At 38.6% G+C, this 21,302-nt stretch overlaps 2 protein-coding genes across 2 annotated transcripts; one reads left to right on the top strand and one right to left on the bottom strand.

Moving 5' to 3' along the window:
- The first annotated feature begins 6,092 nt into the window (after positions 1 to 6,092).
- Positions 6,093 to 8,301, top strand: LOC127084030 (uncharacterized). Its single transcript, XM_051024397.1, has 2 exons — positions 6,093 to 6,841; positions 7,143 to 8,301. Exons 1-2 carry the CDS (start codon positions 6,287 to 6,289, stop codon positions 7,902 to 7,904), a joined length of 1,317 nt encoding a protein of 438 aa, XP_050880354.1. The 5' UTR covers positions 6,093 to 6,286; the 3' UTR covers positions 7,905 to 8,301.
- An 11,238-nt stretch (positions 8,302 to 19,539) lies between these two features.
- On the bottom strand, positions 19,540 to 21,237 carry LOC127084028 (arogenate dehydrogenase 1, chloroplastic). The gene is made up of 7 exons (XM_051024395.1): positions 20,949 to 21,237; positions 20,711 to 20,879; positions 20,462 to 20,617; positions 20,304 to 20,386; positions 20,148 to 20,217; positions 19,972 to 20,046; positions 19,540 to 19,851 (listed from the first exon to the last, which is right to left on the bottom strand). Exons 1-7 carry the CDS (start codon positions 21,104 to 21,106, stop codon positions 19,759 to 19,761), a joined length of 804 nt encoding a protein of 267 aa, XP_050880352.1. The 5' UTR covers positions 21,107 to 21,237; the 3' UTR covers positions 19,540 to 19,758.
- Positions 21,238 to 21,302: the final 65 nt, after the last annotated feature.

The raw sequence follows: 21,302 nt of genomic DNA, 5'->3' as shown, positions 1-21,302 counted from the left end.
CCTCTGATATTCCAAATGCAATGCATAACAATTGGTTTAGGCCTGCAGAACAACATAATCTGCAGCATGACAGCAGTTCATCCATGTCCGTAATAAAATCCTACAGCAAGGTAAGTATTGGCAGCACATCAACAACAACAAGATGCAATGCTCATGTTGATGTTGCATGCCTGAAATGGCATTCATCTGCAAAATGCATGGCAACCTGAAATAAAATCAACAGAAAATCAGATGGGATTTGCTTGCATTAGCTCAATGGAGTTCCACCTACATCATGTTGCAGCAGACCTATAGAAACCATCCCTCCACCTTGACAAATTCTATTAACATTTAAAACATATTTCATGCTAACAACCCAACTCATAAAAGCCACAATCAAAACCATCAAGCCAACATGAGCTTTGAGCAAAAAGTCCAACCATCCAAGAAGCCCTACCATGGTTCAACCATGGCACAAAAACAGACATCAAATCCAAGCTTCATTTAAGCCATTCAATCCTGCAAGACATATTCATTCTAAGTTGTAGACAACAGTACATCATAAGCCTACTGCAATTGACCTGTAATCAAAGCCAAAATCCCACAAGACTTACAAAACCATGAATTTTCAATGGTCATTCCTAACCTATACCATTTTACAACAAAAAAAAATCTGTTACCACACTGCTGCTGCCACAAGCTCAACATGGAATGGCATTGAATCAACACACTTTACCATGGACAAACCTTGAGTTAGAATAGGAGGAAAACAGGTGAGGGCAAAGAGAAGTTATGCCTTTGGAAACATTGATCCACACACTGCAGTTAATCACCATCAACCAAACACAAGAAGTGAAGATCAGGGTATGTTGCAACAGCCAAACTTGGGCCTGCAGCACACAATGAGCATCAGGATGCTGCAGCAATAAAAATACGCAACAAACAGTTACAGCAGGCCACAGTTCAATGGACAACAACCCTCCATAACAATTCAACAGCAGTGCAATGGCTTACCATTTAGCAGTGATAACTTGGAACCAGTTGCAGACTTGATGTAGTCAATAAATTCATGCACAAACCTTCCACGTCAGTCTACAACCTGAAGCAACATCAAGCTGCGACAAGGAAGCCTCCCTGCTCACAGTCCAACCACAAACCTAGCAAATGTAACACAAATCCTGCAGCAAAACCATAATCTCATGTCAGTTCCATTTCTAGCCTGGTAGGAAGCTCCAACAGAACCTGCACTGCAAAATCACGCAACAACTTGAGCCAACAACATCTTTCTCATCATTAAGCCAAGGCATAGCAGCTGCATTTAAGTTCTTGTTGAAAACAGTCAGCTGAAGCAAATTGCCAAACCTCCAAAGCCATCAACTCAGGCATGTGCTACAGCAAAAGAAGGCAAGTGGGACCTATGGAGCATCAACCACAACCTGCATGAACAGAATATGAGCATACCAAATGAACAGCAAATCAATGCAATGTAACAGGGCATGGTTTACAAGACCTACCAACTCAGTGTGCACAAGTGTTAGCCATTGAATTTCCTAACCAAGCGCATTACAGGCCATGAACAATTTGTCCCATGAAGTGGATTAAGTGGACATCAAAACTGCAGTAGAAAACATGTCACAAAGACACAATTACCATGATCCTCATACCTGCTGCTACAGTATCCTGTCAACAAATTCCTACAAAGTGATGACAGCAGTCTGCAAAACCAGTGCACCATAAGTCTATGAGGTTGTTGTGTAAAGATTCATTTGATTAAGCTAACAAATGCTCAAGGATTTTCTAACCCGCAATGAGGCCTTTAGACCAAGTCACAACAGTTAGACATACCTCAAGGCCTGCAACAAGTCAAACCAAGCTCACCATTTTTTTTACTGCGGTAAAAAAGGGACACATTAATCAGTCAAATTGCAAAAACCTAAAGTGCAAAACTATTAACCAACAGTCAGAGGGCAAAGTCCAAAAACATCCCAAATTGGTATGAGGTCAAAGCAGAGAAGAAAGTTTGTGAAGGATACCTTTTCTTGAATCTAACATGGAAAAGGTCAATCCAATTTCTGAGCATCCAAAGTGCTTTGCAGAGTTACTTTTGAACACAAGGGCACCAATTTGTAACCCTAATTCACAGAATATAAATAGGGAGAATGAATCAGTAAAAAAAAAAAGAGACCTGGAGGCGAAGAGATTTCAAAGAAGAAAAAACCTAATCCTAAAGGGAGAGCAAACCAGCACTTGAAGAGGCGAAGGAAAAGGTTCGATTGTCACCTGAGTTGTCATCTTCATCAAAGGTCCGAGGGTGAGCTTCCTGTTTTGTAATAGCCTTTGTTTTTCTTGTTTGTTTGAGAGGGATTCGGTGAGGCCGTGATGAGAGAGAGGTTTGAGAGGTAGATGCGAGCGATTTCGAGAGCAGGGGAGGGGGTTCGTTCGAGTGCATTTGAGAGACGATTGGGTAAGTTTGAGGGATAGTGATTCTGAGAGCAGGGAGAGGTTTTCGCCTGAGAGAGTTTGAGAGAGAGTGAGGAAGACGATAGCGTTGGAGACGAGCTTCTGCTGTTTCCATTTCCTTTTTTTTTTCTTCTTTTTTTTGTTTTTTTTAATTTTTAATTAATTCTTTTTACTATTTAATTTATTTTGTTTTTAATACAAAAATCGGAAAATGTTTATATGTTCTTAATTTCTTTTTTTATTATTTTTTTTTATTATTTAACTTAATTTGTTTTTAACAGAGATAATACAAAAAATCATAAAAATGTTTATTTTGTTTTTTTTATTATTTTAAATCTTTTAGCCCGGTTCATATACTTAGCGTAGTATCTCAGTAGCAGTTGATGTTGAGTGGCCTAGTGGAAAGAGGTTAGTTTCATAATATTAAGTGGAGAGGGTTCAATACTAATGTGTGGTACTTTTTGCTTTTTATTTGATTTTATCTTCCTTTAGCATTTTTTATTCTTTTAGTATGTTGATTAATATCTTTTTTATGTTTATTATACTCATGATTTCATTTGTTAATAATGCATAGTTGTTGTATTTTAGTTTAGTTCAAAACCATTTTTTAAACTATAAAAATCATACTTTTCTCGATTTAATATCGAGCCCATTTTACACCCTTGTAAGTCGATTGCTTTTTAAGCATCGCCATCAACCTCACATAGCTTACTCTTGGGCTTTCTTACAATGAGCCGGTTCCCTTACACTTACACTCATACATTGTTTAATGCTTCATTATTTCATTCTTTGATTATTTGATTCGATTATATACTTGCTTAAATATCTTATTGTTGATTAACTGTTGCCTACTTGTATGGTGTATGAGGCATATATTTATATTGCTTGATTACCATGTCAACCCCCATTCATAACAAATGTATCCCTCTCCCATGAAATGTATAATATTTTTTCATTCTCTATTCATCTGTTAATACAAGAAATAAAATGAATACCCGATAACCATTTCAAAACAAGACCAAAACCTCGATCCAACGTCGAGTAATCATTTTTTTAAAACCTAACAGAACCAGCACGTATTCATCCACCCTTTTGTAAGTCGATTGCTTTATGCATCGCCATCAACCTTGTAAGCCGATTGCTTTATGCATCGCCATCAACCTTGTAAGTCGATTGCTTCATGCATCGCCATCTACCTTTATCCCTAACACTTCTCCTTGCTCCACTCGTCAACTCTTGTTCCGATTAGGTAGCACCCATTAGATAGAACACTTTGTATGATAACATAGGTAAGATTCCCATATCCTTTTGTATGATAACATAGGTAAGATTCCCATATCCTTTTGTATGATAACATAGGTAGGATTCCCATATTCTTTGCATGCTAACATTAGGTAGATATTCCCATTTGTAAATCCTAACACTTAAGTACACATTGCATGACAATTCTAGGGCAGAGCTTCCCCACTTCTAGACCTTTCCAAGCGTCTCCGATATTGCGGCATGTAATCCGTTCTATTGCAAAGAGGTAACCGCCTAAGACTCGATTCAGCGAGCTGCGACACCTACTGCTAGGACGTGAACACATTGCCCACTCTCCTTTGACACAACTGGTGTCCTCCTTTGTAAGTCCATGTTCAGATGTCAACCCCTACGTAGGGGAACTACGTCGCCCTGATCCTCATACCAGATGAGGTACGTAGGCAGGAGATCGTGCGAGATCTCTCCGGGCACTTCTTTTCTTTCTTTTTGTGTGTGTGCTTGACAGTTATAGGCTCGAGTTCCCGACTCCCTATTAACTTGTTTGGTTGTTGTGTGCTTAGAAGCTGATGTAAGTCCATCGAGTGGCATTCGGGTTCCAGTGTGCGTGTGTTTTGGTTCGGATGCCGATGTAAGTCCAGTGATTGGCGTTCGGGCTCCACGTTTGCCTTTTTGTGTGTGTTTTGGTTCGGATGCTGATGTAAGTCCAGTGATTGGCACTCAGGCTCCATGTTTGCCTGCTTGTGTGTTTGTTTGTTTGGCGTGCGTGTAGCCGAACTACGACAACTCTGATTCTCATGTTCAGATGAGATACGTAGGCACAAGATGCGATGTCTTGCCGAGTTTGACTAACGACTAACAACTAATCCTTGTTTGCTTTCGCCCTCGTTGTGATCCTTTCTCTCGCCCTCGTTGCGATCGAGACCTTCCCTTTCTCTTGCCCTAGTTGCAATCGAGACTTTTGTTCCCGTAGTTAGTTTGAACTACGTTTTGCTCTGATTCTCAATCCCGATGAGATACGTAGGCATAAGACGCGACGTCTTAGCGAGCACACTCCTCTTTAACCCATAGGTAGCCGAGCTACGAAGACTCTGATTCCCATATTCAGATGAGATACGTATGCAATGGATGCGATATCTGTGCGAGTCATTTTTCTCTTGTCCCTTTTTAGTAAATAGTACATTAGATAAACATACACCCTTTAGACAAGAACAACAAGAGTGGATCCCGTAGAGTACTACGGATGCGTAGGGGTGCTAATACCTTCCCTTCGCATAACCGACTCCCGAACCCAAGATTTGGTTGCGAGACCTTGTCTTTTCCTTTCCTTTCTCTAGGTTTACTTCGAGCGTTTCCTTTCCCTCCTTTGGGATAAATAACGCACGGTGGCGACTCTTCTGTCATTTTCTTTCGCCGGTTGTTTTTTCGCACCTCCTGTATTTTTCGGGCTGCGACAGTAGTCTCCAAGCTAAACCAAGATTTCCATGGACATATCTCTAACAAAACCAGATTTTTTAAAAGGCCTTCCTCCAAACCGAATTGAGGTTTTGAACAGGTTGACCACAAACCAAGCTAAGACTTTGAATCGAGCTAATCTCGAACCAAAGTAAGCTTTTAAAGGGGATGAACCTACAAATTGAAACAACGAATTAAGAACCTAACTCCCCAAACAAAGTTTTTAACGTGTTTAGCTTTTGAACCCAAACAAACACTCCTTTAAGAATAAATTGTTCAACTAAGAGAGAAACACTTCTTGGTGAATTTACAATAACACCATTTTTAGAATACAAACTTCTCACCAATCACAAAGACTTTCTCGAACCATTACGTCTAAATTAAAGTGAGAGAAAATGGAAAATAGTTTAGAGAGCGAGTGATGAGTGAGATAGAAGGCTCACGTTTCTACAACTATAACCCTAATGAACCCTAATTATTAGACATAAATAAATGGGCTATATATGTTCTATAGTCGCAGAGGTAGACATTATTCATTGAATTACATTAACAAAGATTGATCATGTTCTTTGTCTTTTACTTTCATTATTATTTAATCTTCTATATTAGTTGATATTCTAACAAGTGGTTTTAGAGCCTAGGTTTGAATCGATGGGAGCGGAAGTGAGATCCTATTGTGGATCATGCTAGTGATGTGGGCGATTTATACTTGTAAGAGAGATTGTTGGAATTCAAATGTCAAGAGTGATTGAGTCCCACATCAATTAAAAATTGAGAAAATGATCTGTGGATATATGTTGTCAATATCTCTTAAATTTTAAACGTTTAACTCGTTGACATTTCCGACACTCCCTAAGATAGTATGAAATAAATGTGAATGCAAATACTTTCGTCAAATTCTAAATAGATAGTTCATTTGTAATTTTAAATCTCAACCGTTGAATGTTTGTTTGCCACATGTCCCTCTAAATAGAGCATACCTGAACTCAGCCAAACACAATTCATTTGTTTTGTGTTAATACAAATTTGAATCATTCATCACCATCACAAGTTTGAATTCACCATCTTCCCCTCAAAAACAACCAAGCTATTTTGTTTCTACCTGTAGAATCAACCCCAAGTGTTTGAGAAAATGCCAAACAGAAACCCCACCGTCGTGTACTCCCCATCCTCACCGCGAAGATCACAAAGGCTCATTCTCCTCCACGAGAACAACAATCCCACCACCCCCAAACCTAAATCCACAAAAAAATCTCCCATCCAATCAAGAACCCCCGCCGCTAGGGTAAGGAAAACACCCAGGTCGAAGGATGAAGTTCCCTCTGTCAGACGATCTGCTAGATTCTCCAATCATAAAGCTCGCCTGAATGAGGAGAGATTCGACGTTCAACTTAGCGAATTTTGTTCCGGTGATTCGACAAGAGTGAAGCAAGGAAAAACGAAGGAAAGTAGTGGCAAGGAGGGAATTGGGGATGAAGTTGGTGGAAAAGGGAAGAGAAAGCACGGTGGCGATGAAATAGTGGAAGAGAGTCCGAAGGAACAAGTTGAATCTGGAGTGAGAGGGAAAAGAAAGCAAGGTGGACCTGAAGCTGCTGAAGGGTGGACTAAAGAACAAGAATTGGCACTGCGAACAGCTTACTTTACTGCAAAACCTAGTCCAGATTTCTGGAAAAAAGTATCCAAACTGGTATGTAAATATAGCACTTTTAGTTCAAGTATTAGCTGCCATATGATTGGGATGTAAACTGTATTTTAGTATGGTGTTGTTGTAAAAAAGTTGTCTTTTGTTGTATCTTTGCTAAATCTTTAGCATCTTAATTTAAGCTTTTACTTATGCCTTTGAGATAACTGGTTCGTGATTGTTATTTGTAACCATTACAAAGAAAAGTGTAAAATTATAATTTGTTCATGGATAATGGATTGCCAGAAAAATCTACATGTGCTTAATTATTTTGGTAATTGAAATTGCTGTACGAAATCTGTTGCAGGTACCTGGGAAGTCTAAACAAGATTGTTTCGATAGGGTTCACTGTGACTTCCAAACACCACCTCCATGTCAGCCTAGATCAAGGTCAAAGACAATTAACTCTTCGCCTCTTCATCAATTCTCAATATCTGCAAGTAAACTTCTCAAACCTACTGAAAAGAAGGTTGCTAAATCAAATATTCTCAAACCAAAAAGCATTGTTACCCAGAAGTCTATTGAAAATATGTTACAACGCCATCTTAAAGCGGATCAAGTCCATAAAGGAGACATATTTTCTGTTCTTGAACCCAACATTGATTTTTCTACTAATGATTTTCAGCCTAGTCAAGCGCTCTGTACTCCAGAGCAGCAAAAGGAAAATCATGGGTTTCTACAAAATTTTACTGGACGATCATCATCATTTTCAAGTCACAAGAAGTCTCTTTCTAGATTTAGTGGCTCATCAGGTGTTCAAGATCTTGCCAGTCCACCTGTGCTAAAGCAAGTAAAGAACAAGGTGCAGCATGAAAAATACGTCAATCAATTAAGATTTAGGGAACTTAAGAGAAGAGCAGCATCTACACGGATGAAAAATTCCATAGTTGGAGAAGGAAACCACATTCAGAAAAAGAATGTTGTTAAAGCAGCAAAAGATGCATTGGTTTCTGAAGCTAGAGATGCTATCAACAAGTTTCAACAATCGCAAGTCAATATCATGGACAACACTTGTAGTTCTGATGAGGACATTGATGATGACATTGGAGTTGAATGTGATAGTCAATAGGTTTTAGGCATTATATCTTAGTCAAAATCTAGTTTTCCAAAAATTCTAAGATTTCTAGCATTTACTTTTAGTTGATAAAGAGGAGCAATGCACTTTTTCCTAGCTCCAAACTTCCTTTGTAATATGTCAACCATAATTCTTCTAGATGTAATACATTTAGATTAGGATTTAAAGCAACCATAATCCGTCTAGGTACTATTTGCTCACTTAGTTGATAAAAAGGAGCAATGCGCTTTTACTTGCTCTGCTGATTTCCTCTTCCAAATTTTAACCCTTTATTTTCTCTCATTGCCCATTTTGATGATGCAAAATTGAGATATGTTACATGTTACTATCTTGTATCAAGGCATTTTATGAATTACTTTTCTGTATTCAATATAACTATGGTGTTTTGTCATCATTTGTCCCTTTATTTAATTGATATTTCTGTTTGTTGAATTGTTAATTATCACGGAGGAGGCGAAGAAGATAGATGAGGAATTGATAACTTCAAGGACTTATGATGCAACAGCTATTCGTGAACCGTTGGGATAGGGAAAGAGAAAGGGAAAGTGTGGGAGAAGTTGATGAATGCTAGAGTTGTTTATTTGGGGGAGAAGCTGAACAGGCGGTTCGAGATGATAAGGAATTGGAGCTTGAGATTGTGAAGAATTTGCGTAAGCGCTGTGTTGAGATTGATAAGCATTTATCTTTGGCTATTGTATTGAAGTGTTTCCCTCTATCTTCAGGAACCACTCAATCAGCATATGGATAAAAAGTATGCATTTTAATTTTAATTTTAATTTTCTGTTTTTTCTTTTTATGAGTTTTTAGTTGGAATCTTAGTTAGTCCTAGAGTGTCAATTGAGTTTTTAGTTGGAACCATGTCTTTGTGTTTATTATGATTTATGAACATGTTCGCTGGAGGTGATTTGCTGTTGTTGTTGCCATATCTTCTAGTTATGTAACTCCGACATGAAAATGAATAACTAGTCTTGGAACTAAAGTTGTTTTTGAACAAACAGCTTAGTTAATCACTTATCAAATAAACATTTTAACTTGTTTTCATATAAGTCTTAAGCTATTTTCATAAGCTATCTTGAACAACTAATTGAAATACTTGGGAAAGATCTTATGGGCATGTCGTAACTGTTTTCATAAGATCTTTCAAACACATGCATTTCAAGTATTTATGACAATAGATAAACTAAAATTAATTGTTCATAAACCAATACAATATCTTACCCATGCCTTGAATAAATAACTAAATTGCTGATTTTTGTTATGCTTTATTTTATTTTGCAGAGAGACTTGTTGCCAAATAAAAATTATCAATTTCTGTTTCTTTTACCTTGGTTGCTACTTATCTGTTGGATCCTGTCTCTTTCTCATTGATATTGCTTCTCACAACTCTGTTACTTATAAAAGAATTTGACCGGCATGGCAAGATAGATGGAGAAACCTTAAAAACTTATATGATGCATTGGCCACCTGAATGGTGGCAGGAGTATGAACCTATTCTTAGTTACTGTCGTGAAAATGGAATTCGTCTTGTTGCTTGTGGTACTCCACTGAAGGTGTGTTAAAATTTTCATTCATGCTAATGTAAATCGTTATAATATTTATTCTCTCTTAAATGGTTTGGTTGTGGGTTAAGTCGCAGTGGTAATTTAATAAAATTACTGCATTAGGCAATACCAATTGAGGACCTGGTGTTATCAGTTGTGAACAATGACCCGACAACCTTTGAAGAGGATATTAAGGAACCTCACTGGATTGAAGCAATGAAGAAAGAGATTGAATTCATATAGAAGAATAAGACATGGTCCCTTGTTACTTTGCCAAACAAGGCAAAGGTAGTTGAAGTCAAATGGATCTTCAAGATGAAACTGAATGCAGAAGGAGCATTGGAGAAACACAAAACATAATTAGTTGCTAAAGGCTACTCACAGAAGCATGAAATCGACTAAGGAGAGGTGTACGCCCCAGTTGCACGAATGGAGACGGTAAGAACCATTGATGCCCTTGCCGCTTGTTGTACCCCTAAATTTGCCCTCCCCTTTCTCACCTATGAATCCAACCACTTGACTTAGGGATTAATTGCATACATTAAATAACTCATGCATAAGCATCATTCATTCCATCAAATGATCACTATAGATTCCAAATTCTTGGCTTGTGGAGCCAGGGTTTGCTTGTGTGTATGCCTTTTATCTACACCAAAGCTCAGGGACCTTCAAAACCCTAATTTCTTGATGATGGAGGTATGGGTTCAACAGGGGAATTTTCAGGCAGTCCTCAAGGCTTTCTAACCCTAATGCTTGAGGATATGGTCATGAAGCTTTGGATTTGTTTGTGAAGCATCCTGATTGATTCAAAGACCTTGGCATGCCTCAGGTAATCCCTATCAAGGAGAATTTGGTCTAAAAGTATCTTGTAACCTGACTTTTCATCTAGATGGTCTTCAAACCCTAATTCCACCCAATTCATCACCCATTGTATGTGTGACACTCTTGCTCGGTCATTGCCCCTCATAAACCCTTATATTGGGTTCATTCATGTTGATTTTGGTTTGGTTCTATCCATTTGTGCTTAAGGCCATTGGTCCTAGCCCGAGTCTTTAATTCTATGAATCTCCATCCTCTGCTTATATGCCATGGCACTTCATTTGTTCATTTCAAGTGTCTAGCCTTTGATTTGTTTGGTTTCATCTGGTGGAGGTCATCCAAGTCCATGTCATGACATTTTCAATGCTTAGTGGTTGATTCATGGATCTTTGTTCCATGTTCATCATTGTCTATGCAAGTCAAGTTGATTCATGTTATTGGTTTATTCAAGTCATTCATGTTCACCTAAAGTCATATTCTTGGTTCATTTCAATCATGTCCATTCAAGATCAAGTTAAAACCAATTTCAATCCATTACCATCCATTTACAAGGCAATACATTCAAGGTTCATGACAATTCAAATGCCAAATTTAATCCATTTCGTTCATAAACACCAATTTCCATTGAAATAACCATCTATAGTCCATTGCAATGCTCATTACATCAAAAAGAAAAGAACAAAAATTACATGTTGACCAATTGTTGACTTTGGTCAACAATTGACTTTTTGGTCAACTTTGACCAAAGTCAACCCAAAACCCTAGTACCCTAAATTCCACCATGATCATCAATCCATTATTCATGTACAGAGAAAATGCCAAAAAATTGAAGTTTTGACCAATTGTTGACTTTGATCAACAATTGACTTTTTGGTCAACTTTGACCAAAGTCAATCTCCCTTTTGTTGACCACCAAAAATCTAACCTAACCTAATTTGCCTTGGTTCTTCATCCAATCTTCATGCTTGGTGGTGCTTTCCCTTGATTACTTCATTTGCAAGTAAGTGACTTTGTGCACACCATGCTATTTGAACATCTTGGAATCAATAGCCATTAGCCTTGGTCTATCCCACACCAGGTCTAAAGAGTTCTCTAACAACACAACATAATCCTTTGCTTATCACTCATAGCTCTTGCCAAGAATACAACACATCAAACCTTGAAAACACTTGACCTAGCCAAGGGAAACCATATGCCAGCCATGCTGCTGCAAGCAGTTCATGTTACAACTTGCTTTGCCTTGCCCAATACCTTCCAGCAGCACTGAACCTACACTTGACCTTAATCCTGTGATGGTGATAATGGCTTATGGAAGCTACATGGAAACCTTCCTGCATAAATGGTCCAGTATAACCAACCTCAGTAAACTTCATACCAGCCCAAGGCCAACTACAGACCTCAATCACCCTGCTGCACCAAGCCTAACATCAAGCCCTGACCTGCAACAAACCTGCTCCAAGCACACCAGCGTCCTGCCCAACAATCCAAAAACAGTTCAGTGAAAAAAGCATACAGTTGAAGGGTCAAGCCAAATAATTAACCAAAATCATGTCACAACACTTAAACATCACACATGCCATAACCACACATTCGGTTGATAACCAGTTGCTCACACTTGCAGTTTATACTGATAATGGCTCATGGGAGCTACATGGAAACTCATGCCGAAATAATCCAACAGGACCAAATAATGTTATGACATGCCAAGAATCACAAAAACAATCCACATGCCAAACCACATTGCTTGCTACAGTTGAAGCATCAATGTATCATGTCCATTTTGTGAGACTGAACCAAATCCTGCTAGCAATGGACAATCCTGCAACACACTCAAAGTCTGGCCAACATTGTGCATCAAATCAATGTCATAACTAGCAGGAAGTATCCTCATTCCCAAGCCTGTCAAGATAAAAACTTGAAATGCACCTAGGATCAGCAACAAAGTGTCCTGCAATGCAGAATCCACAATTGGGTTGCATCATGTTAGCATACCAAACTATTTCAAGTTAAAACCAAACAAAGCAGACTGCAACATGAAGCAAACTTCAATCCATACATCAAACCAGCACCATTGATTGATCTAACAGCCAATGGACCAAGCATCTAACCAAATAGCTTTTAGAAGTCTGTTGCTAACCTGAACTAGTCTAACACAACCATCCACAACATCAACTCATAAGCCTAACCTGCAATGATCAGTTGTGAGCATCCACTTGGCACTTCCTACATCAATGATACCATAACTGCTTGACAGATGAGCAAAACCTGCAACATTTGGAAAACCACAACATTACCTAATTCAATTGACATACACATACAAAAGCTTAACAGGGAGTTAACATGGTAAATACTCTTGCATCAAACCAAATCCACACACTGCAGCAAACATCAACCCTAGCCATAAACCTGCATCAACATGAACAGAAGCAGATAAAATAGGAACACCCAAACCATTGCAATATAACAGGGTATGATTTAACAAGTTGACATACCAACCCAATATGCACAAGTGCTAGCCAATGAACATCCCAAGCAGGCCTATCATAGACCATGACCAAAATGGTACCATGAGTTTGGTTCAACGAGCATGCTCAAAGTCTGCAGTAAAAAACATGAACCATTTGCAATGAAACCAGTGGAGATCATATGAAAGACAAAAGAAAAGTAGATACACATGTTCAAGCTTGCAAGGCATTGATACACATAATATAACTTTGCTCATGAATCACTAACATCCAAGCCAAGCTAAGTCACTTAAATACACTTGCAACTTGGACAACAGGTCACCGCTTAACTTGCTTCACTTAAAAGCCACCTGCAACAGCCAGTTACAATTCTTTTCATTCATTGATCAATTAAAAAACCAACTTAACTAACTGAGTTGATTCTAACCAACCGAGTTTCACCATGAACTCAGTGAGTTAAATGCAACTAACTCCTAACCTGAACATAACAGACTCCAATCCTAACTTCAGGCCTAAACACTTCCAAACCTAAACTCTATTTAAACAATTCACCTCTCTCATTTTCATCACTTTTTGAACCTTGCGAATTTGTGCACAATCTCTCTGCAACCTCTCTCATCACCCTTACCAAAGCTCTCTCATTCTCTCACAGAAAAGCCATTGAAGCTTCACATTGAAGCTTCAATTTAGCTTGAGCTAAACCACTTCACTCTCACTCTGCTATCCATTCCGAAGTTCCAAAAGAAGAAGAAGGAGACGAAAAGAAGAGGAAGAAGGAAGAATCAAGATCAGAAAACTTACCGGCGAATTCTCCGATCATCTTCTCCGGTATGTCATTTACAATTCATTGTCGTTTTTTTGCTCTGACTGCACCAAGGCGTAGTATTTATGCTAATGAACGAAACCCCAATGGTGTTAGGAGTTGATCTTCTTTGAGCGCCATTTAATTTGACTTAGAAAGGCTAGGGTTCTTCCTTTGTTTAGGTTCGATTCAACCAATTCATTGATCGTCGCCCAAATCCCTTGTCATAGGCGTATCCAGCGTATCATTATGCATAAATTGGTGGTGGTGGTTAGATAGAAGCCAACACCGGCGTCGGCGACGGACACCGGTGCGGCGAGCCAAGGTGAATGGACGGTGAGAGAGCGCGCGCATGGAAACATTTTGACTCTGTTGACTTGTCTAAGTCAACAGAGGTGAGTTGAGTGGGCTTAAGTGGATAAGGCCCATGGATTTTGATTTTCATACACCATTTGTTACTACTACACCCCCTGATTAGTGAATGAAATGAACTTGGGCTTCAGGAGGCCCATTAACACTTTTACTAGTTTTCCACGCGGTTTCACTTCCGCACCCCCATCTGGAATGGATATTGGGGCTCTTTGGGCTCAGAGGCCCGTTTCTGCATTTTACTACTACACCCCCGTCTGGAGTTTGTTGTTTGACCAAGAAAAGATTCAGTGGGCTCAATTAACAACCCAGTAGCCTTAATTTCTTTCCAACCCCCACTTAGCCATTGCACCCCTTGGTCATTTTTTTGTTTTCTTTATTTTTCTTTATTGTTTTTTTGCAAGTTGATTGATTAGAATATTAGCTTAATTAGGTTAATTGACAATTAGGATTAATTTAGATCTTAGAATTTTAATTAGAATTTCAATTAAATTTAATTCACATCATTAGAATTAATTAGGACTTTTAAATAGAAATTTAATTAGGGCTTTATATAGATTTTTCTAATTAGAAACAATTAGATCCTGATTAAATTTAGAATTACATTTCGCAACATTAGGATTAGAATTCAACTTTAGGATAGAATCCCTTTTAGACCATAGAATTTGGACATATTTTACTATTGACCATTTTGCCCTTTATGGGCCTATTTTGATATTTTGTGTTGAAAATTACATGTTCCCCTTAGGATTAGAATTCGATCATTTCCTAATATTCCTAGGACTTAACATAGAATTTTAATCATGATTTTAATCAATATTTTGACATGCTCCCTTAGGATTTCTAATCTAACTTAGAATATCCAATCAACTTTCTAATGCATGCTCCCTTAGGATAGTTCTAACAAGTACAACTTCAATTAGATCCAAAATTAGTTCCCTTCAAAACTAAAACCAAACCCCGATTAAATTGATCAAAAGCAATTTTGATTAGTTAAATCCTTTGAACTTGTATAATCCCCCAGTCTAATTGAGTGACCAAAAGACCCTTGGTCACTTAGTAGGACTTTTCTTTCACGCTGTGGAGCTCAAGGCCTCAAGACAAGATATTCAATCAAGGCATCCTCAGTTATACCAAGCAGCGGATTATTCAAGCACATCAAAGATGGCATCTTCAACACTTGTTAAATCAAAGTTAGAAGAGTGTGACACGAGCCTTAAGCAATAGAGAAGGAGTGGGACTGGAGTATTCCTACCCCCATTCTGAGTATCTTTGGGTATGGGACGTATGATCCAACGCTCATCGTATTCACCTCTATTCATAGACTTTAGCACAATTCTAATCATACAATTGACAAGTCTATCTTCACAAAGCAAAAACAACAAAAGTAAGGACTACGTCAACAACTTATCAATCATGAATCAAGTTGTACGATACGAGCCTTAAGTAATGGAGAAGGAGTGAGACTGGAGTATTCCTACCCCCATTTTGAGTATCTTTGGGTATGGGACGTATGACCCAACGCTCATCGTATTCACCTCCATTCATAGACTTTAGTGCAATGTGAATCGAACCATTGATAAGGTCTTCATCTTCCATACAAGAAAGTTACAAAGATTCTTCTCTCTCTACTTGAAGTTAAGACGAGAATCATATGCTTCGAGCCTTAAGTGGTAAAGAAGGAATGAGACTGGAGCTTTCCTACACTCATTTTGGATATCTTTGGGTGCGAGACGTTTGACTTGTTGCTTATTGTATCCACCTTTACCCATAGACTTTAGTGTGATTCTTATCCAATAACTATCAAGTCTATCCATTCTTCATTTTATTCAATTCTCAATCATTCCATTCAAATTAATTCAGTCTCAATCATCCATTCCCTCTTGCCTCCAATCAATTTCTTTTCAGCCCTAGTGGGCTGAACTACGAAAGCTCTGATTTCCTCATTATATGATGAGGGTACGTAGGCAGGAGAACCCGGTTTCTTCGCGAGCTACCTTATTTATTAATCAATCATTCTTCATTCATTCAATCAATACCAGCTTTTTGAGATCAAATATCATTGTTCCTTGGATTCCATTCACATCCTTTTAGGACGCTTAATGAATAGTCCGCCTTGTGAACTAAGAGTTATTCGTGCTATGCAATCGAACACTAAATTCCTTTCTTTTCGGTTATTCCACTACAGTGATACCATGCCTTGGGCTCCCTCACTTGTTGGTTTACCTTTACTCTTCGGTTCAGAGTTTATTCCTTCATGGATTCAAGATAATTCTTATCTTTGATCTCAAATTGTTTGTTCCCCAGCAAGTGATACATTCTCCCTTGCACCCAACAATACTTTCTTGTGGGTCTCACTCTCATCCTTTTAGGACGCCTAATGAATAGTCCGCCTTGTGAACCAAGAGTTGTTCGTGCTATGCAATCGAACACTTAATTCATTCTTTTTTCCGGTTATTCCAACACGATGTTGTAGACCCTTACGTGTTGGTTCATACCAGTTTTACTCTTGAGTTCGAAGCCATTTATCTTCGTGAGCTCCCTCGATACCATTCTGTTGGTGCAAGTTATAATCTTCATCACTGTATATCTCCCTTTCTTTCTGTTTGTAATTCTCCGAACTACGATTGCTCTGATTTTCTCATTACAGAATGAGAATACGTAGGCACGAGGATGCGAATCCTTGGCGAACATACTTCTACTTATTCCTCCTTCGCCTTAGGGCACCATCCATATCTTTCACAATTCATTACTCACCGTCGATCATAAATCGTTCACCCAGTGACACATTATTCCTTTGACATCGAAATACACTTTCTTTGGAATTACATATATACCCTTTTAGGACGCCTAATGAATAGTCCACTTTTGTACCTAGAGTTGTTTGTACTATGTAATCAAACACTTAATTCCTTCTTTTTTGGCCAACCACATAGTGATACCATGTCTTTGTGGTTCATGCCACCTTTCCCTCGATGGTACAAATTCCATTTTTCTTATGGATTCCAATACACTTTCACCTTTCGATTTCAAACAATACTTCTTCAGTCACTCATCACACGATACTCTATTCTGTGACTTCAGTCACTTCCTTCCGTTCATCCCATGATACACTCGTATACTACCTTCATTCACTTCATGTGATACACCTATTCTTTGAGCCAAATACACTATACCTTTGTACTCCATCTTATGCTCCTTTTTGTGAACCAAGAGCAGATTTGTTTGTCTTGTCAGACCTTGTAGCTTAGACAAACATCTCCTTAATTACTTTGCAGCCGCATACAGGCAACCCTTCCTTTTCGGTTATTCCAACACGATGTTGTAGGCCCTCACGTGTTGGTTCATACCAGTTTTACTCTTGGGTTCACATTTTCACCCCTTTTTTGGAGTTCAATCATCTTATCCTTTGGTTCAGACCATAATCTTATCACACTCTTTTCATCTCCCACCATTAGTTCTCTGAACTACGGAGCTCTGAATTCCTTATTGCACTATGAGGATATGTAGGCATGAGGGCCCCAATCCTCACCGAGCACTTTATCTATTTCCCTTCCTTTCCCCTCATTCTTTTGCGAGTAATCTCTAGATAACACCTATTCAAGCGAGAACAATCAAAACGGTTCCCATGGAGTACCATGGATGTTTGGGGTGCTAATACCTTCCCCTTGCATAACCGACTTCCTTACCCAGCATATCTCTTTTTCCCCGGGTTTTATCGATGTTTTCCCTTCCCTTTGGGGATAAATAAAGTTCGATGGCGACTCTGTTGTATGTTCGAGCGTGCAATACGTTCGGATATATTTCCGCTAGCTTCACCGCTCAACGACAATGAAAGACTCATCAGCTAGATGTCAAGTCGGCCTTTCTTCATGGTGAACTAGAAGATGTATACGTGGAACAATCATAGAGATTTCAAGAAAAAGGCTCGGAGAAGAAAGTACTTGTTAAGAATGTGTGGTTTGACCTAACTGAACCCTACAAAACCGGTTGGTAAGGCGAGGACTGCCCCCACTTATACACTCATGTTCAGGCCATATATTGTCCGATGTGGGACTCTTAACACACCCCCTCACGCCCAGGACTGGACATCTGGAGCGTGGAAATAAATGGCGGGTGGTCCGATAGTGGAAACCATAGTAGGTGGCCCACCGGATCTTAAACCAGGCTCTGATACCATGTTAAGAATGTGTGGTTTGACCTAACTCAACCCTACAAAACCGGTTGGTAAGGTGAGGACTGCCCCCACTTATACACTCATGTTCAGGCCATATATTGTCCGATGTGGGACTCTTAACAGTACTCAAGCTGCACAAGGCACTGTACGGGCTAAAACAAGCTCCTAGAACTTGGTTTAGCAGGATAGAGAAGTATTTTGTGCAGGAAGGTTTTGAAAAGTGTCAAAGTGAGTGGACTCTTCACTAAGTGGAGTAATGCAAGTAATCTACTTATTGTGAGTGTGTATCTTAATGATTTAATCTACACAAGTGACAATACAGTGATGCTTGAAGACTTCAAGATGTCCATGATGAACACTTTTTAAATGTCTGATTTGGGGCTGATGAGGTACTTCCTTGGCTTTTTAAATGTTTGATTTGGGGATGATGAGGTACTTCCTTGGCTTTTTAAATGTCTGATTTGGGGCTGATGAGGTACTTCCTTGGCATAGAAGTTACTCAAACAGCTCATGGCAACTTCATGTGTCAAAAGAAATATGCAAAAGAGATATTGGAGAAGTTTGGGATGGAGAATTGTCAAGCTGTGAAGATACCAATGGTGCCCTGGACCAAGTTACACAAAGATGATGCATGGACAACCATACAAAAGGTTTAATAAAACATTTTCAAAGGATAAAAACATGTTCATGGAAATAAATGTTGGGTGACCTGATAACGGAAACCATAGTAGGTGGTCCACCAGATCTTAAATCAGACATACTCAAGACTAGACAACTGGAACGTGGAAATAAATGGTGGATGACCCGATAGCAGAAACTATAGTAGGTGGCCCGATAGCAGAAACTATAGTAGGTGGTCCACCGGATCTTAAGAAATGTGGTTGGGTCTAACTCAACCCTACAAAACCGGTTGGTAGAGTGAGGATTGCCCCCACTTATAAACACATGTTCATAAATGGTGGGTGGTCCGATAACGGAAACCTAATAGTAGGTGGCCCACCGGATCTTAAACCAGACTCAACCCTGTTAAAAAATGTGATTAAGCCTAACTCAACCCCACAAAACCGACTTATAGGATGAAGATTGTCCCCACTTATAAAGACATGTTCATGCCATATATTATCCGATGTGAGACTCTTAAGAGGTGATATGGTAATATTATGATACGAGAAGAGGGTCAGATAATATGTTAAAAGATAATATGTTAAAAGAATGAAGGATGACATGTTGGAGCATTAAATTGACTTGCTTTCTGCGATTTACTAAATTTTGGTTTGGTTTTTAATAGAGTTGTATGTTAAGTTGTAACCAATTCCATTAAGGAGGATCAAGCTCAATCTTGTATCTCTATGTCAAGTCACGCAAAGACAATCTTTAAAAATTTACAATTTTTTCATCAAAAGATCTTAAGGACTGGTCAAATTATTGGTTATGGCGGAAGTAGTTGAGATTTGACTTGAAGTCTTGAAGTTACTATATATTCAATGAAAGAGAATGCAGAACATCATTATTACATGTAATTGAAGATATACCATTCCTTTCTGTTTTGTGGCCAAACTTAGATATGGAAACAAGACAAGAAAACTGAGAAAGTAATTTATATGGCAGGGATTACAAGAAGAAATTTGAAATAAATAGTTTGTCCACATGTTTTCATCATAAAACATAGAATGCATCAACTTTCAGTTCTTTTTGAGTTTTGTCCTTCATCCATCCTTTGGACCAGCATCTCTTTGACTTTATGTAGGGCATGCTCAAGGTTTTCCAGCTGCATATATTTTGTAATTCATGAGTCTGTCTTGAGTCACTTGGTTTAAGGCTTCAAGATTTTTATTTTTGTTTCACTAATATATTTTTGAAAATAAGCATTTTTGCTGACAGTTCTTACCTCTTGTCTGGCGAATCTGTTGTGCACAAATAATCCACTATACAAATCAAAACTGCATCCCATGACAGGTTCTTTCTGCAATTACGATACACGGCAGCATATGCTATATAATTTATCTTTTTGAGGTTAAAACAGAAAGGAGGGAGCTTTAGAAGATTATGTTAAAAAGTGTTTACCAACTGAACAAGTGCCTGAAAGCCCTTGGTGTCAATAGGTGTAGGTTCAATATCCATTTCTGCCAATGTCCTTGTAAAGAAGACACCAAAAAATTACAGTGAGTGAGTCTATAAATGTCTCTGGTTGGTTAGAAAGATATGTAGGAAGCTTGATACCTGCCGATTGTGTGTGTGATAAATTGGCTCTTTGCAGCTGCTCTATCATGTTCCTCACATGACATTTCTACCATCTTGCAACCCTGAATAACACACAATATTGCAAAATAGATCTACCTTTATTACAATTCATATACATGTAAAATCTATTAACTTACCTCACTTGAAAAAATTTGGAGAAATTTAGAGCAGGTAGCTTCATCGTTTATTCGAACTCTGTCATACATGAAAGTAAGATTTTGCCATCCATTTTTCCCACTCACTGGTCCAAACATTGGGTGTGTGCAGAGTATGTCTAACTCCTCTGGCAGAACCTTAAACACACAAAACAAAAACTAGATCAATCATTCGAAGAATACAAGTAATCAAAACTGCTATGACTGTCGTAAATGGATGTAACTTCTTACTCTCAAAAGAAGGTTCCTTGGGTGCTCTTTAACCGAAAGAACATCAACAAATAGCGTCGGACGTTTCAGACAAGTGAGTGGCATTGACCCGACCACCTCCGACAGCGACGAAATAGATGTGCATAACAGTATGACATCCATGTCAGCCTCAAGTAATGCTGTCACATCCCTGCAGAGTTTTTGACACATGCATCATGAAATAGGTTTTATGTTTTCAATACAAGGTTGATTTTTTTACCTGAAGAAATGGATACCCATCTGGAGACAAAGTTGAGAGTAATCTGTTCTTGAAGTTGCAGTTAGAGTATGGCCTTGTTTGATCATTGTATTTGCCAGAAATTGACCAAATGTACCGAACCCAACAATGCCAATTTTCAGACTTTTGGAAGATGACATGGTTGGTTGATGAAACGGAAATAGTAATGTGCAAGTGCTTCAAGTAATTAAGTACTTTTAGGGAGAAGCCAACAAGGCATGTCATTAGCTTTTCAGTTTATAATGTTAAAAAACTGATTGGGACAGATAGCGGTTATTTCACGCCATCACGCTGTTGTACTTTTGCTACAAGTTTTGATTCGTGAAGCTTTTAAGT

This window comes from Lathyrus oleraceus, chromosome 5 (genome assembly GCF_024323335.1).
Source record: "Lathyrus oleraceus cultivar Zhongwan6 chromosome 5, CAAS_Psat_ZW6_1.0, whole genome shotgun sequence".
Taxonomy (NCBI): domain Eukaryota; kingdom Viridiplantae; phylum Streptophyta; class Magnoliopsida; order Fabales; family Fabaceae; genus Lathyrus; species Lathyrus oleraceus.
The sequence above is the reverse complement of the archived record's forward strand: the minus strand, read 5'-3'. Positions and strand labels throughout refer to the sequence as shown.